Genomic DNA, 17505 nt, shown 5'->3' with positions numbered 1-17505 from the left:
CTTGATGTGGTCCAAATCTGATGCGAAAAGATCCAATTTAAAGCGTTTAGACTGGCAAAAAAAAATCCGATCTGTGTCATTTGAGGCCAGAAAAATCCAATTTGGTGACCAGTGACAGCAGCCAAGGCAGTACAAACAAATGCCAGAAAAGTTGGGCGGCAATGAGTTTGACAGGTGAGCGATTAGTCACGCTTGCATCTTTTGGCTTAGCCTGTTGCAGACTTGTGAAGCTATTGTCGTTTGAAATAATTTATTGATATTTAACAGACTATTTTTTATTCTACCGGTGTTGCAGTCCTTGGCCTCACTAAGCATAGTGTTGAGTTTAACTGGTACAACTTTTATTTTTCTTCACTTTTGTACTGTGAAACTTAAACAAAAACACATTACAAAGGGCTGGGCGGTGTACCGGTATTACAGTTAATACCGGTCAATTTTAGAAAGAGATATATATTTGAAACAATACCGCCATACCGGTATCTTTTGACGGGCCTTTGTTACGGTCGTTTGCTCTACTATGCACCTGCTGGGTGCAGTACAGGGCATTCCATTTGTCTGATTTCGTTTTTTGAGGGAAAGTTGGCAACCCTAGCTGACCTATTATCAGCACCAAACAGTAGTTCAGATTTTCTACACAGGCTGATATTTTGACATTTTAATAAAATATAAATATGTCTGAATATTAGTTTGTTGTGGTGGTCAAATTACATTAAATATGTAGATTTTCTAATAGAAACAATTCCCCACCCAAATGTTTATTTCGTCAATTGTAACAAGAAAAGTTAAGTTAATTGTGTTACATGTCTGGCAACATTCAACATTTTACTTACTCATGTTCTGTATTTATTTTCATAGCCTTGTTTTGTGTCTTATTTAAATAAACATGCATTGAGTATGAAAGTGACCTGATATCAGTAATTTGCTTCCCTGTTCTCCCTCTACTAATCATATTATGTTCCTTTTTGCAAATGTTGTTAAGAATGACTAAAATAAACTAATCATGCATGAAGCAGAGAAATCCACTTATCGCATCAACAGCACTGCATTTAAAATATGACTGCCCGTTTGTTAATGCAGGTTTCTATGGACGACCGTGGACAATGGAACAGAGGAAAGAATTGTTCCGGAGGTAAAAAAAACAAAACAATATATATATATGGAAAAGTATTTATACAGTCAGTGTCTTTAAGACTTTTACACCTTGCCATCATTTTGTTTTTTTCAGGCAGCAGAAATGGGGATTGAATACGTACCTTTATGCGCCCAAAGATGACTACAAGCACAGAATGTTCTGGAGGGAGTTGTACTCTGTGGAGGAAGCAGGTGACTATTAAGAGCTAATCTCAGGTTCAGGAAGGAAAGAGAATTTAAATGACCATGACGGACTTAAATATAAGACGACCCTGAATACAAGGGCAGTCGGGCACCCCTCGCTCTCGGTTTTTATAATGAAATACCAAATGGTTGATAGCATTTTAAAAATATATATATATTCCGTTGCAAACATTTTTTAGCGACTATTCATTGATTACATGATCCTAAAATTAGCACTCACTTGCATCCTCAAACGTGTGTGTGTGTGCGTGTGATGAGAAGAAAAGTTCTGATCCATGTACAGTAGATCCAATTCATAGTTTTGCTTTTGCTCGCCCACATATGCCCAAAGTTTTTGTCTCTGCCTTGAATTGTAATTAATAATTTTTTAGGGTAAATGCGATTTAAAAAAAAAAAAGAAGCTTTTATGGTTCAATCTCAGGGACAAAAAGAGTGCTGGATATTTGTCATGTCTTGGTGTCCATGATTGACAGTTTAGCCTGTTGGAATTCGGACCAGTGTAAACACATTGGCCAATCCTTGCATTGGCATTTTAACCTTGCTAACGAACATAGAACCCTGGGGTCCAAACTTGTGATTTACATAACTGAAGCATCCTTTAAGGCACCCCTTTTAACAGGAACTGGAGCCATGCGCCACAGAAGACAACTCAAACACAGAGCCAATCGTTCAATCCGAACAACTTGTACCCAACTCCATTGTACTGAATTCCATGCCAATTGTTTGGAGACACTTTGGCTACAAAAAGGGTGACGTCGACCAAAAAGTAGAGTAGTAGTTTAGAGTTGGATAATCGTGCAGTAACTGAAACCCAGGTGCTGTAGAGGGTTCAAGGTCCAATGAATTGTGATATAGATTTTTGCCATTCATGCCCAGCCCCTATCTACAATGCACATTTCTCAAACTGATTTTAAAAAAACTACCTTGTTTTTGGACATTTTCCTAGGAAGCAATTATTGTCCCATGTCCGGGTCATTTTTAATTATAGTTGTTAACTTACGTATGTAAATATATTCCCATTTGCCTTCCAGAACAACTGATGACCCTAATTGGTGCGGCCAAAGAGCACGGGACTGAATTTATTTATGCCATTTCCCCTGGGCTCGACATCACCTTTTCCAATCAGAAGGAAGTTACTGCACTCAAGAGGAAACTGGACCAGGTATTACTGCTACACTTGTCATGCAGCAATCAGAACCAAAATCTGACATCACACTCTGTCTTCCCCGGCGCCTGTTAGGTGACTCATTTTGGGTGCAAGTCATTTGCCTTACTCTTTGACGACATCGACCACAACATGTGCCCCGCCGACAAGGAGGTGTTCAGCTCCTTTGCGCACGCTCAAGTTTCCATCACCAATGAAATCTACCAGTACCTAGCAGAACCTGAAACCTTCCTTTTCTGTCCCACAGGTATAGCTTACCTCCCTGTGTAACATTTACATTTTTAGCCTCAGTAATGATTTGTTTATTAATGTCTTTCCATGCAGAGTACTGTGGAACCTTCTGTTACCCAAATGTCCCTCAGTCTCCTTATCTGCACACAGTAGGGGAGAAGCTGCTGCCTGGCATTGACATTCTTTGGACAGGTATGTGTGACTCATTTCTTAGTTTTGTCATTTTTATTTTTGTTTTAACCAGGATGGGCTTTTCTGTTTGCAGGACCCAAGGTAGTGTCCAAAGACATCACAGTGGAATCTATAGAGGAAGTATCAAAGATTCTAAGAAGAGCACCGGTGATCTGGGACAACATCCACGCTAACGACTATGACCAAAAGAGGCTTTTCTTGGGTCCTTACAAGGGTCGCTCCACAGAGCTCATCCCCAGATTAAAGGGAGTCCTCACAAACCCCAACTGCGAGTTTGAATCAAACTTTGTTGCAATCCACACGCTGGCCACCTGGTATAAGTCAAACATGAACGGTGTGCGCAAGGATGTGGTCATGGGTGCGTATGACCAGAAATGTATGTTTTTGTACTTTTTCCAAATGTATCATCAGTAGAGTGTCAAAGACCTTCTTGCCTTTTTACCAGCGGATGGCGAGGACAGCACCATTTCCATTCAGATTAAGTTGGAGAATGAGGGCAGTGATGAAGAACTGGAGACGGACATGCTGTACAGCCCTCAGCTTGCTCTCAAGCTGGCTCTTACTGAATGGCTTGGAGAATTTGGCGTGCCTCATCAGTACAACAGTAAGAGCTCTGTTGTATCATTACTCCGTCCACATATATATGTTGTAGCTGTATAACTAATCCTGATTCTTTCTAGGCCGAGAGGTACCTCACAGTGGTCCCAAAAGTACAGCCATTGACATCTCATCCATGGCCGCTCCGTCTCTTTGTCCCACTACCACGGTGACTACTGTGTTCCAGCAGCCTATAATGTCTCCGGCCATGCCCCCTCACTGCCTGGAACCACACCTTATGGCAAAAACACAACAGGAAGAGGAGGTAGGAGTTTATTTAAATACAGATTTGGCTCTAAAGCACACCATTAATCATCCACCTGAATAAATCAACACAGCACCTCCAAACCTATGGCGTGTACCAGGTGGTTCCGCTAGGGGTTACTTTCACCATGACTGGTACTGCCATGTGTACTCAGCAGACATGGCATCTGTAAAGCTAATGTTTAAAGTTGCACCTGGAGCAAACACAACTGGCTTGAGTAAAATTGTAAGAAATTGGAAAAGATCCACCAGTTTAAGGAGAGATTGATATGATACATATTAAGCATACAGTCGTCCCTTGTTTATCGCTGTAAATGGTTCCGGACATGACCGCAAAAAGTTTAACATTATAAGAGCCCTCTAGACAATAAATGAAATAACACCCTTTAGTCACTTTACAGTCTGTTAATCTAAGAGTAATGCTGCTTGAGGCTGAGCCTATCAGTGGCCACGATACTGAACACTGGTTAGGTCTCCTCAAGTAGCCAGTACTACTGTAGTAGTGATATTTTTAGTTTAGTCATTTTTGCTTGAAAATGCTTAAATTAGGAGCAAAATGTGTATAATATGCTTTTAAAAAAATCCCCAAAAATCTGAAATGTGGTGAAGCCACAATATTTGAAGTTAGGGATGACTGTATGTTATATTTATGAAAATAAGTATTTGATTGAAGATGTATGAAGTATTTGGATAAAATACCCCCTAAAATATGCCTGGTACTCCATGCTGTTGAATGAACAAACAAATATGTCCACTATTTTCATATATTGCACCTGTGCAGGTGGAGGTGGAGGTGGAGAAGAAGGATTCAGATGAGGAGCCCATGGAAATGGTGGTCGAGAAGCCGGATGAGCCCGATGCAGATGAAGCAGACACAGAAGAGAAACTTGAGGGTCCTGTTTTGGCGGACAAGATGGCAGAAGACCTCAAGCCCATGGATACAGACAAGGAGAGCTTGGGCGAGTCCAAATCTTTAGAAGAGTCCATACAAGAAGACTCTGGGAGTGATATTGCCCCCATGCAGACAGACGATCAACTCAAACAGGTACAAATAGACATAAATAGGAAGCACTTAAAATGATGTTTTATTGAACCATCTAAGGAGTACTTTATAACACTTATCACTCTTGGTTTTGTCCTTACAGGAGGTGTTTGTGCCCGGTCCCAACGAGAAGCCGCTGTTCACAGTGGAACCACTCTCCATCGAGGACCTGAGCCTGCTGGCAGAACTCTTCTACCTGCCTTACGAGCACGGCCCCAAGGCCTTGCAGATGCTGAAGGAGTTCAACTGGCTGAGAGCCAACAGCAGCGTCGTCAGCGTCAACTGCAAGAGAAAAGAAACCGACAAGGTTGGTATGAAATCGGGTGCTTTTTTTTCTTTCTTTTAACCGCAGAGCTGTGTTAGAAACAAAATGGTGGATGTGTACTACCCCAAATGCCCATTGGGTGGTGTCACATCAGCAGGAGATGAAGTGGACTTGCGCCCCAAAGCATTGAATTGTGTATTTTTGTGTCAGAACAAAACTGTATTATTGTTTTTGTCCTGCAGGTTGCAGAATGGCAGTTGAGGGCGGAGAAATTTGAGGACATGTGCTGCTCGGTTATCCAGATGTTCACGCGTTTGTCCAATACAGCCAACCGCACGATCCTGTACGACCTCTACCCTTACATCTGGGACATCAAGAGCATCATTTCTATGGTCAAGTCCTTTGTCCAATGGCTAGGTGTGTATGAGCGGATCCACGCGGCTTTGAAGGACCCCAATAGGCATATTATACAGTTAAATTAGTGGTTCAAAGCCAAAAAAGCAACCTAAAGTACATGACCAGTACCTGTATACAGGATTGGCGTGGCCTCTTTACTTTAATTATTAGGTTGTAGTTTAATTCTAGCTACACTACACTGCCACATATTGGCATATGTTCTTATTTACTACATACATGCCTATTCATTTTTTTATTTTTTTTAAATCTGACTAAATGCTGCCTGCACAGCTACTACTCCATTTTAAGACAAAATCCAAACCAGATCCCAGTGGTAATGGTCCCATCAGGGTTACTGCTGCTTGCTGTGTATCCAGTAATGTCACAACTTCACTCTCTCACACCGACCCACTTGCTTCCATCTCTCTTGTCTGTGGGGATGGGCACCTGTGAGGCACCCCTCTTCCTCCTCCACGCCCTTGCGCGCATGCGAGCTTAGCAAGAAGTTGATTCACTGACTATTGAAAGGCCATTCTGGTGCATAAAGAAGAAATTGTTTTTATTATTGTTTCAAATTGCAAAATCCAAGACCAGTGAAGTTGGCACGTTGTGTAAATCGTAAATAAAAACAGAATTAAATGATTTGCAAATCCTTTTTAACTTATATTCAATTGAATAGACTGCAAAGACAAGATATTTAATGTTCAAACTGAGAAACATAATTTTTTTTGCAAATATTCATTAACAGAGAATTTAATGGCAGCAAGACACTGCAAAAAAAGTTGGCATAAGGGCATTTTTACCACTGTGTTACATGGCCTTTCGTTTTAACAACACTCACTAAACGTTTGGGAACTGAGGAGATCAATTGCTGAAGCTTTTCAGGTAGAATTCTTTCCCATTCTTGTTCTTAAGTTGTTCAACAGTCCGGGGTCTCCGTTGTGGTATTATAGGCTTCATATTGCGCCACACATTTTCAATGGGAGACAGGTCTGCACTACAGGCAGGCCAGTCTAGTACCCGCACTCTTTTACTATGCAGCCATGCTGTCGTAACACATGCAGAATGTGGCTTGGCATTGTCTTGCTGAAATAAGCAGAGGCGTCCATGAAAAAGACGTTTCTTGGATGGCAACATATGTTGCTCCAAAACCTGTATGTACCTTTCAGCAATAATGGTGCCTTCACAGATGTGTAAGTTACCCATGCCTTGGGCACTAATACACCCCCATACCATCACAAATGCTGGCTTTTGAACTTTGCGCCTATAACAGGCGGAGGACACGACGTCCACAGTTTCCAAAAACAATTTGAAATGTGGACTCGTCAGACCACAGAATACTTTTCCACTTTGCATCAGTCCATCTTAGATGAGCTCGGGGCCCAGCGAAGCCGACGGAGTTTCTGGGTGTTGTTGATAAATGGCTTTGGCTTTGCATAGTAGAGTTTTAACTTGCACTTACATATGTAGCGACAAACTGTAGTTACTGACAGTGGTTTTCTGAAGTGTTCCTGAGCTCATATGGTGATATCCTTTACACACTGATGTCGGTTTTTGATGTAGTACCCCCTGAGGGATCGCAGGTCACGGGCATTGCTGCTTACGTGTAGTGATTTCTCCATATTCTCTGAACCTTTTGATGATATTACGGACCGTAGATGGTGAAATCCCTAAATTCCTTGCAATAGCTCGTTGAGAAATGTTGTTCTTAAACTGTTGGGCAATTTGCTCAGGCATTTGTTCACAAAGTGGTGACCCTCGCCCCAAGTATCTTGTCTTTGCAGTCTATTCAATTGAATATAGGTTGAAAAGGATTTGCAAATCATTGTATTCTGTTTTTATTTACGATTTACACAATGTGCCAACTTCACTGGTTTTGGGTTTTGTACTTCACACATGATGCTGCAGTCTAAAAAAAACACTCATTATTCTGAATCAAGATGGAATTATCCTCTTGTAAGAACATATACTGTATTTCCTCATTTAGTTGCTGGGAGGGGATTTATTTAACTGTAGAGAGTACCAGGTATCTTAGTGGTAAATCATTAATTGGTGGGTTATGTTACTTTAAAGAATTCCTCTTAATAAGAATATTAGTATTTTATACTTAAGAGGGCTCACACTGCGATTTTTTTTCTACATTTAAAAACACTTCTTTATAGTCTACATAACATGTAATGGTGGTTCTTTAGTCAAAATTTTTGCACAGATTATGTTTTACAGGCCATCTTCAAACCGCTTTCTGACCATCACTTTTGGATGCGCCTATTGTAGGTGGTTTTATTTACGTGCCTCCACTTTGACTGCGTCTCCACGCCGTTGGCCATGTTGTAGGTTTTAGCGCTTCCATATCGGGTCTACTGACAGACATACTGTAAGTTCGAACCAGACGCTAATTTTTATTAGAAATACCAACATTAGAGGATGCATGTGCATGTATGTATGTCTGCCCCACAAAAAGAGGATAGAGAAAAATAAGGAACTTATTAATAAATACAATGGCGAACTCGCACAAAGCTCTTCGGATAAACCGCTACCATATATGAAGATATCCGCTGACATCCCCGATTGTAAAACGTCACAACCGGGGGGAATTCCAAATGGCTTGTTTTGAGGAAGTATGAAGGAAGGCAAAACTGTTTTATAAATATCTCCGCCATGCCTCAATGGTTTGATTTCAAATTTTTGGGACTTATGTGCATCCCAAATACACAAAAACATGTAACATCAAGTAAGAAAAGCTTCTTTTGCATAATAGGATCCCATCCCTTAAATGTTTCTATTACAATGTAATGCGTGTTACAATATTGTATTACGACCCTAACTCACTGAACCTACCTAACCTACCTGTGCATACATACTACCTATGTATGTACATACTACCTAACCTACCCACATAACCTACCTGTACCTACATAAACAAATCCACTCTAAAATATATCAGTCCTAATTTGCTGTGTCTGTGTACTGCCACAACTCGGGGCAGACAGGCCAATACTGGTGGGTCGATTGTCCCGGTGGGTCGATTGACGTATGGCTGTTTATTTATCTTTGTATTTATTTTTTGCTGCGCCTTGCTCTGGTTTATGTACGATAACTCTGTTAAGTCCGGCCCGTGGATATGCCACCGCAGACATGTGAAACATGCCTGACAACTATAAATAGTCTGTAAAAAAAAAATAATAATATCAGACAGGGCACTTTACGTGAAATGTTACAGCAAACGTCTTCCCAGTCTTGTCCTGCTCCGTCACTACAGACTGAATATAAAAGGAATTTTCACCTTGTCACTTATTAGTGAGAAGTGGTGTGAGATTCTGTTCTTGGAAGCACAAGTCACGAGATCGGTGGGATAGTGCCCATAGTCATTAAGTCATTGCCTTTTAATTGTAATTATTTTATTTTTATTAAATAATAATTTTGGTATTTTTGTCATGTTGCACTGAATATATTAAACACTTTGTTTGCCATGCACTGTATTTGTACTACTCCAAAACATGTTGAAATAAATTCAGATTAAGAGGCAAATACTGTAGGATAAAATATGGACTTTCTGGAAATGCAGTAGGCCAGTCTCGACCAAAATGTACTTGGACATATGTGGCACCGCTTAGTATTTTCTTCCCGAAAGGGCTAAAGGAGATCAATTTGAGTTGGAAATGGACAGTGAGTAATCGGGGTATGGCGTCTACTAGCCTGGCAGCCACTATTTGAGGAAATAAGGTATTCTGTACCTCTGATGCTTCACTTTTGTGTCAGACTAAATAACATTGATTCCTGTGAACACATGAGAGTGCGTTGTCAATAGACTGAAGCACCAGCATGGCCTGTAACTCAGTTTCATTCACAGGTTTCTGTCCAGCTATGTGGTAAAGCTGAAGACTCCCAGTACACAGCAGGCAGCAAACCCGCAACTGGAGACTACTGGCTCAGTGCCGTAACAATAGGAAACTGAATCTCTGAGATTATTATAGTGATAATTCTATGAAGATGTGCATAAATGATCTCCGCCTTGTCCACATGCTCAACGCTGTGCAGCCAGCACTTAGTCACAACCTCCCTGGTTACTGTACTGAGTGCACCTTCTAATAATGATTTTCTACTGTTTTCTCCCTTCACTAGAAGAATCCACAGTACAAGTTTCTACTGCTATTGGATCAACAGTGGCCGATGTATGCGCAGTGCAGGCGAAACGGATTCATGCATTTTTTTCTTGAATTAGAGCCCTTAATTGTGAAAGATTTAATCTGAGTAGCAGCCCAGCGGATGAAGTCACATTTTTTTGCGCAGCGATTTTGAGCGTTAACCCTCAAATGTTCCCCTTTCTCCCCCGGCAGCTTCTCTCTAACTTGTGCTTTTTTGTTTTGTTTCTGTCAGTAGGCTTGTAGATGTGGCTCAGACCAGCCTGATGCACCTACCTGAGGGAATTTACTCTTTGCTTCCAAAATTAACCCTTGTACTTGCTCCTACTCATCCACATGTGTAGTTGTTATGTGTGCTTGGGTATGTGTGTCAGATTAGACCATGCAAGGGCTTCATTGTATCCCTTATTGTGTTATCTGCTAGAGAGCAGTCCACTTGGTAATGCTTCTTACTTCATTGCGGGATATTTAATTGAAATAAGTCGAAGCATATTCAGCGTCAGTCCCCTCCCCGTGGGTGCATCTGCATGCTGTGTCGTGTCACATTGTCAGAGGACGCGCGTTAGGTTGTCAGGATAGCGTTGTAAAGCTGTGCTAGGGGGTCACGCAGGCGTGCTCCACTTGTCTGGTCACATGACAGGGTCTCTCTTCAAACTGCTTACACGCAAACCGGAAAAACGCCCGTGCTGTCCTTGACATGCTGTTGCTATTCTATAATTCATATTTGGTGTGCCGGTTTTATTTTGTGGCTTTTGAATAGTAAGTTGACCGGACATGCGCGCTGGATGGGTCTACTTGGTTTGATGAGTCTCGCTCCCCAGTCATGTGACGAGGCAGATGAGAAGAGAATGTGACTTCACGCCAGGTGCTGAGATCAGTGGGGTGACGGCAGCTGAAGCTTACACCGAATGCATGGAGAATTTGTGGCTTGTCCGTTAGTCTCGTGCCAAGGAAAGGGCTTTATTTTGATTCTGGTTAGCATGAAAGTTGTTGGCCTGCACAGCGTTTTGACTTTGTCGTATTGGAGAAGTTAAGAAGAGAAACGTAAGCTTTAGTTGCTCGAGCCCCTTCCCACTCCAAAAGTATCCCTTAAATACCATTCCAAATAAGGCGCTTTTTTAAAATTTTATCCGGTTTATCTTGCATTTAGAAACCGATGACTCCCCTTCCTTCCTCCCATACGTTCTTCATCTGTGTTGGAGAGCCCCATGCTTTGGTAACACTCTCCGCTTGGCTCTGCTCCTAACAGGGTGTCGTAGTCAGTCCTCAGCACAATTCCCTAAAGGAGACCAAGAACCGTGGGCCTTTAGGGGAGGTCTAGCAGGAGAGTTCCAGGTATCTAATGCACCGAATGTACCGCAATCAAATGGAAAAGACAAAAAAAGTGTTTTGATCAAAGAAGACAATGATCAATGTTTGCAGGTATGAAGGTATTTGGTCTGTCAAAGGTGAGCTGATTGTAAAAAAGCATGAAGTTGAACCCCTTCACTTCTTTTTGGTTCGTTCATAGTTTCGAATAGTAAGCTTAAAACTCCCTCATGCAACTGAGCTTCCAGTCCTTATTTGTACTCATTTGAATTTCTTTCAGCAACTGTCCATGGAGATGCTGCTTTCCCTAAAGCGCAGGCGGCGCACGCGAGCACAACTGGCGCTTTTTAATTTTTTTTATTTTCATGACATCCCATTTCTTTGCAGGAAGCGCACAAATTCCCACGCCAGCTCTTTGCAAGCTCCTGCGCGAGCATCGCACAGCGCCAGCGAGTACGCACGCGCACACATCTGTGATGGGGGAGGGGGGACTCCAGGATAAAACACAGCTGTCCAAATTAAAGGCACCATCTCCAAACTTGGAGAGAAGTAACACTAGTTGCAAGTGACACACAATTGACTGACTCATGTGGCTCCTTTGTGACATGTTATTCTTTCCTGGAGCTCGCTCTCTCTCCCCGTCTGGGCACAAGCGTCATTATTTTTCTCAACAGGAGGGTTGCGCAGCGAAACAAGGGAAAGGAGCATCTCCTTCAGCCGGTAAAACCTTGGTCAGACCAAAATAGCGCACTTGTTTTGTTTTGCTGAATTTGTAAAGCATACGTGAGTGTTTTTTCGCACTGTGCTCCCATGACACTGAGGTGATGTTTGCTCCGGTGGCCCACTGTCAAATCAACAAGGAATGGCAGTTTTTCATCATTACCGAAACAATATTTCTTGAGCGCACGCCTCTTGGTTTAACAGTGGTTTCAGCGTAGCAAAATACACAGTGAGGCAGTCAGCCAAAGCAGCCTGCCACCCACTGTAGAGGAAACTGAACCTGTTTCTTTTGACCTCCACAGAGATTGTTGCCAATTGATGGTGCAAATGATCTTTTCTACCAGCCACCCCCCTCAATGCCAACCTCCAAAATCTATTCCATGAGGCCGTACTTTGCCAAAGATGAGGTAAGATTTTTTTCAGTTTGTGACCTATTAAAGGGAAACTTCACTTTTTTGGGGGGGAATTTTGTCTATAATTCATAATCCTTACAAGAGACAAGAACACGTCTTTTTTTTATTGCATTCTAACTCGTAAATAAAAGTCTCCTTACAATGGAGCCATGACGTCATTGTGTATATTGCGTTTATTCTGACCATAAAACCCAATAAATAACCACCCAAAATGCGCCAACGATACTCCATTTACATTTTGTGACCTGAATATTAACCAAGCATTAGCGATATTGTTATAGTAACCGCTAACGTTAAGGACCTACATTTAGCGGTACATTGATTAGAGAGGGGCAATTCCCTTATGCTGCTATATTGACATCATGAATCATGAGCTGGTGAGCTCCTGCATCGCCTCTTGAGAAAGTTTATTCTAGATTATAAGTAATGTCTCTCAGTTTGATAGTAAAATGATTTGGACATAAACTGAGAAGTTGGTCAACTTTGACAGCCAATTAAGACCCGGGATTTGGCGAGAAAGATATGCAAAAGATGCTGGTTTTTAGGGCTGTGAATCTTTGGGTGTACCACGATTCGATTCAATATCGATTCTTGGGGTCACGATTCGATTCAAAATCGATTTATTTTTTTTAAATTCAACACGATTCTCGATTCAAAAACGATTTTTTTCCTGATTCAAAACAATTCTCTATTCATTCAATACATAGGATTTCAGCAGGATCTACCCCAGTCTGCTGACATGCAAGCAGAGTAGTAGATTTTTGTGAAAAGCTTTTATAATTGTAAAGGACAATGTTTTATCAACTGATTGCAATAATGTAAATTGGTTTTAACTATTAAATGAACCAAAAATATGACTTATTTTATCTTTGTCAAAATATTGGATACAGTGTGTTGTCAAGCTTATGAGATGCGATGCAAGTGTAAGCCACTGTGACACTATTGTTCTTTTTTTTTTTTGTATGTCTAATGGTAATGTCAATTAGGTATTTTTAATCACTGCTATGATGAAATTGTAACTAATATTGATACTGTTGTTGATAATATTATTTTTTGTTTCACTACTTTTGGTGTGTTCTATGTCGTGTTTGTGTCTCCTCTCAATTGCTCTGTTTATTGCAGTTCTGAGTGTTGCTGGGTCAGGTTTGGTTTTGGAATTGGATTGCATTGTTATGGTATTGCTGTGTATTGTTTTGTTGGATTGATTAATAAAAAATAAAAAATGTTAAATAAAAAAATAAAAAAATAATAAATCATGTGCCTCACAATATGAAGGTCCTGAGTAGTCCTGAGTTCAATCCCGGGCTCGGGATCTTTCTGTGTGGAGTTTGCATGTTCTCCCCGTGACTGCGTGGGTTCCCTCCGGGTACTCCGGCTTCCTCCCACCTCCAAAGACATGCACCTGGGGATAGGCCCCTCCCACCTCCAAGGTCATGCACCTGGGGATAGGCCCCTCCCACCTCTAAGGTCATGCACCTGGGGATAGGCTCCTCCCACCTCCAAAAACATGCACCTGGGGATAGGCCCCTCCCACCTCCAAAGACATGCACCTGGGGATAGGCCCCTCCCACCTCCACAGACATGCACCTGGGGATAGGCCCCTCCCACCCAGGGTGTACCCTGCCTTCCGCCCGAATGCAGCTGAGATAGGCTCCAGCACCCCCCGCGACCCCGAATGGGACAAGCGGTAGAAAATGGATGGATTGATAATAAATCGATTTTTTAAAAATGAGAATCGATTCTGAATCGCACAACGTGAGAATCGCGATTCGAATTCGAATCGATTTTTTCCCACACCCCTACTGGTTTTCATCCACTTTTTTTTTTAACCCTTTGCAAGGATTATGAGTCATTGTTTATCTAAACAGGAATACATCACCATCCTAACAATAGGCATCCCAGTGAGAGCAGCCATTGTACAGTTAGTGTTTGTTTTATTATGTTTGTTGGCTCTCATGATGTCTGCAAGAGTTGTAGTTGAAGGAAAAAGCAAACATTGTGATGCGTCTATAAAATGAATGCTTAAAATGAGCCAAATATTACATGTTATTATGTGTGTGCCTGTTACTACATTACATATATACTTACAGCTTGTATAAAAAATATTGATGGAAGTGTTTGAATGTTTTTTTCCGCATTATTGGCAGAATTGAGCGACATTCATAGGCTACATTGTAAGCAGACTTTTGCTTGCATTTATTTACTGGTTAGACTGTGCTTGTCTTACATAAGGATTGTGAATGATAAGCAGAATTTCTTTAAAGTGCAGTTCCCCTTTAAAGAATTATATGCTCTCAGAAAATATCTTGTTGTTGCTGATATTCATATCATATTGGCCAAGTTTATATGTGCCTGACACCATACTCTCAGTAGTAACTGACTCTTCTTTTCCTTTTGCAGGCTTCAGTTTATAAGATATGTAAAGAAATGTACTATGAAGAAATGGAGGATGCTCCTTCCCCGGACCAGGATTCTGACCTGATTGGTGACAAGTAAGATGATGTGTTTTAATAGGGCTGTGAATTTTTGGGCACCACACGATTCAATTCAATTCAATTTTTAATAACATTGCGTGCCAGTTCTATGATTAACTACTTTCCTCCATAAAATAGATAAATTGCTGTGATAAATTTCTATTTGACTTAAAATAAAACTGTATTTGTTGAATAAAATTATATCCAAACATTCAAATACAAATAAGACAACAAGAGAATTATCCAACACTTCTGCGTGCGTGCGTGCGTGCGTGCGTGCGTGCGTGCGTGCGTGCGAGCGAGAGTGTAATAATAAAAATAGTATAATTCTACTGGACCCGGAACGGCTGTTGAACAAAACTGCCATGTCACAGCACTGCCATCCACAGTCCAGCAATCCCCAGTGCTGTTCTTTTACCATCGTGCAGCCAAATAGCACAGACTTTCATGAGATCTCGCAAATCCGCGCGTCATCACGTGATAAGGGCGGTCGGAGTAAAGCGAACCACAAACAGTTTATTCTGTCCTTCCTGAGGCTCAGAAACAAATAAAGTCGGTCCTGCCAATAATAACAGGTGCTGAACGGCAACACCGACGACAGTTTGGCCTTGATGAACAACTTTAGTTTTTGTAGCAAACAATACAACAGTAACATTATCCCTGGCGAGTGTGTCACAACAACCACTTCCTTGCTTTTCCTGTCCCCCTGTCAGCTGGTATTTGACACAGACCCCCATATCTACATATAACTGCCTGGGATATGCCTGTATATTATTCTTTAATTTTGGACATCCAGAATCAGCATGTTTTCATCCATTTGTGAGGAGGATGTGAAATTACATCTAAAAACCTTTGACAAGTTGACTTCATGTCCGTCGCCGCCCATTAGGACTTTTTAAAGTGTAAAATACGATCCGCCTTGAAAACAACCGTTTTTTTATTTTGAAAGTAAACTGGGTAATAATTGATTTAGTGTTTCTGCATGACTTCCTGCCCAACACAAGCAGATTCGAACTAAATTGAACTAATTGGTTGCGACATCCGGCAATTATAGAAGCTCTGCCTATGTTTAGCGCTGGAATTCGGAACATCAAATGCGTTGACGTCCGACAGACAGTGGAAACGGACACATTCACTTGAATAAGAACGGAAAGAGTCAGCCGCTGTGCGTGTGCCGTTCCGCCGCCATTTCGCTTTCTGTGTAAATCCGGGGTTACAGGAGACCCTCTCGAGGGAGACCATACAAATGAAACTTGGACATAACTTACTGTAGCCATTGTACAGCTTGAACAGCAGTATACATTTACTCCATCCATCCATTTTCTACCACTTATTAGATAGACAGACAACATTCACACTCACATTCACACACTAGGGTCAATTTAGTGTTGCCAATAAACCTATCCCCAGGTGCATGTCTTTGGAAGTGGGAGGAAGCCGGAGTACCCGGAGGGAACCCACGCAGTCACAGGGAGGACATGCAAACTCCACACGGAAAGATCCCGAGCGCAGGATCGAACCCAGGACCTTCGTATATTGAGGCAGACACACTAACCCCTCTCCACCGTGCTGCCCAGTATACATTTACTGTCCACTGAAAAGGACTTAACACATACTGTAGCTATTATTGTCTAAACAGGCAGCAACACTAGTGAGTGCACCCCATAGTGAACATGTTCAAATTGTGTCCAAAGAGTGAATATTTAGTGTAAGCACAATTGTTATCTAGCACAGCCTTAACACCTCTAAAGGCCTTAGTGGCCCCAGGCGTGGACAGCACCCTTTAGCTCTTATTTCCAAAATTGTGTACACTACTGAATTTATGCTGACATATGGACACTCATACTGCCATCTGGTGGTGTCAGAAGAGTATAACATACAATGGAATTTGGAAAAAAAAGTGTAAAAATAAGAATTAGCATGTCACTACACATGAAGTACACGTTTGTGTACTTATGGACTAAGTACATCATATAAAAAGATGATTTTTATTTTTTATTCTAATTAGGCTCCAATAAGCCCAAATAGCAAAGAGAAATTTAAAAAAGCATGTAAACAAACAGCTTGGGCCTTAATAGATTAATCCTCTTGGAGATGGAAATGATCAGAGCTGCACAAATTGTTAATGTTCTTTCACTCCTTCATGATGACATTAGTGGTGGAATTGGTGGACGTTAAACACTTCGCACTCCTCCACCTTCCTTTCTTCTGCTTGTGGAGGCCGCACATGTGCAAGGACGTGGAGATTTACTTGGCCACCTTCCCCTTAAATTTACTCGGCAAGGCATTTGATCATCTTGGAAGTTTGTGTGGTCTTGTTATCACGTTAGAAAACATGCTCCGCATCAGAATGGCAAGGGTACATGTACATGAATTTATGTTTCCCACAACCAACTACCCATGTGCCGACATCAGATCATGACGTTACCACCACCATGCTTTACGGTAGACTTTTTCTAGCTATTTAGACAGTAATGGCTGTCTATCAAGTCATTTTCATTGGATAGTAAATTCATACTGCTGTACACTGACTACTCTATAAAGTCATTTTATTTCTGCGGTATTTTCTCTTAAGAAGATGTAACAAAAAGTAGGGCTGGACAATTATTCAAATTCTGATTTCTATTTTGCTTATGGCTTCTCAAGATCATGAAAATATAATAATCGAACAAAACGATTAATGAGCTGTGCAACGTGCATGCAAATTCCAGAGCTTGTAACGGTGGAACGGATGCGGAGCGAATTAGTGTGGGGGGAAAAGCACGTCTACTACACGTTTGGGATCTTATCATGGTTGCTACCTACTTATTATTTGACACATTGCTAGTATGCCTAATCAATAATGACTAAACTGAACAAAAAAATACGCCATATATTTCTGCGTTGACATAACAGCGGACGGAGTCACAGAATTGGCCAATGTAACGAAATCCGCTGTTAAACGCAGAATATCACGGAAAT

General features: G+C 41.4%; 1 protein-coding gene across 4 annotated transcripts in view; it reads left to right on the top strand.

Annotated features, from left to right (window-relative positions):
* Positions 1 to 17505, top strand: part of oga (O-GlcNAcase) — a 28232-nt gene that overhangs the window by 5272 nt on the left and 5455 nt on the right. The window contains exons 2-15 of one of the 4 annotated variants that reach the window (XM_062058129.1): positions 1078 to 1129; positions 1226 to 1323; positions 2367 to 2497; positions 2576 to 2747; positions 2825 to 2923; positions 2997 to 3281; positions 3369 to 3527; positions 3604 to 3785; positions 4572 to 4829; positions 4930 to 5133; positions 5334 to 5508; positions 10879 to 10964; positions 11960 to 12064; positions 14471 to 14562. In XM_062058129.1, the coding sequence (XP_061914113.1) occupies positions 1078 to 1129; positions 1226 to 1323; positions 2367 to 2497; positions 2576 to 2747; positions 2825 to 2923; positions 2997 to 3281; positions 3369 to 3527; positions 3604 to 3785; positions 4572 to 4829; positions 4930 to 5133; positions 5334 to 5508; positions 10879 to 10964; positions 11960 to 12064; positions 14471 to 14562 (2098 nt within the window). Of the gene's footprint in view, positions 1 to 1077; positions 1130 to 1225; positions 1324 to 2366; positions 2498 to 2575; positions 2748 to 2824; positions 2924 to 2996; positions 3300 to 3368; positions 3528 to 3603; positions 3786 to 4565; positions 4830 to 4929; positions 5134 to 5333; positions 5509 to 10878; positions 10965 to 11959; positions 12065 to 14470; positions 14563 to 17505 lie in introns of all 4 variants that reach the window. The other 3 variants (XM_062058128.1, XM_062058127.1, XM_062058126.1) reach the window with 3 other exon arrangements.

Source organism: Entelurus aequoreus, linkage group LG09 (assembly GCF_033978785.1).
Source record: "Entelurus aequoreus isolate RoL-2023_Sb linkage group LG09, RoL_Eaeq_v1.1, whole genome shotgun sequence".
Lineage (NCBI taxonomy): Eukaryota > Metazoa > Chordata > Actinopteri > Syngnathiformes > Syngnathidae > Entelurus > Entelurus aequoreus.
Note: the sequence above shows the minus strand (reverse complement) of the source record. Positions and strands in the feature narration are given on the sequence as shown.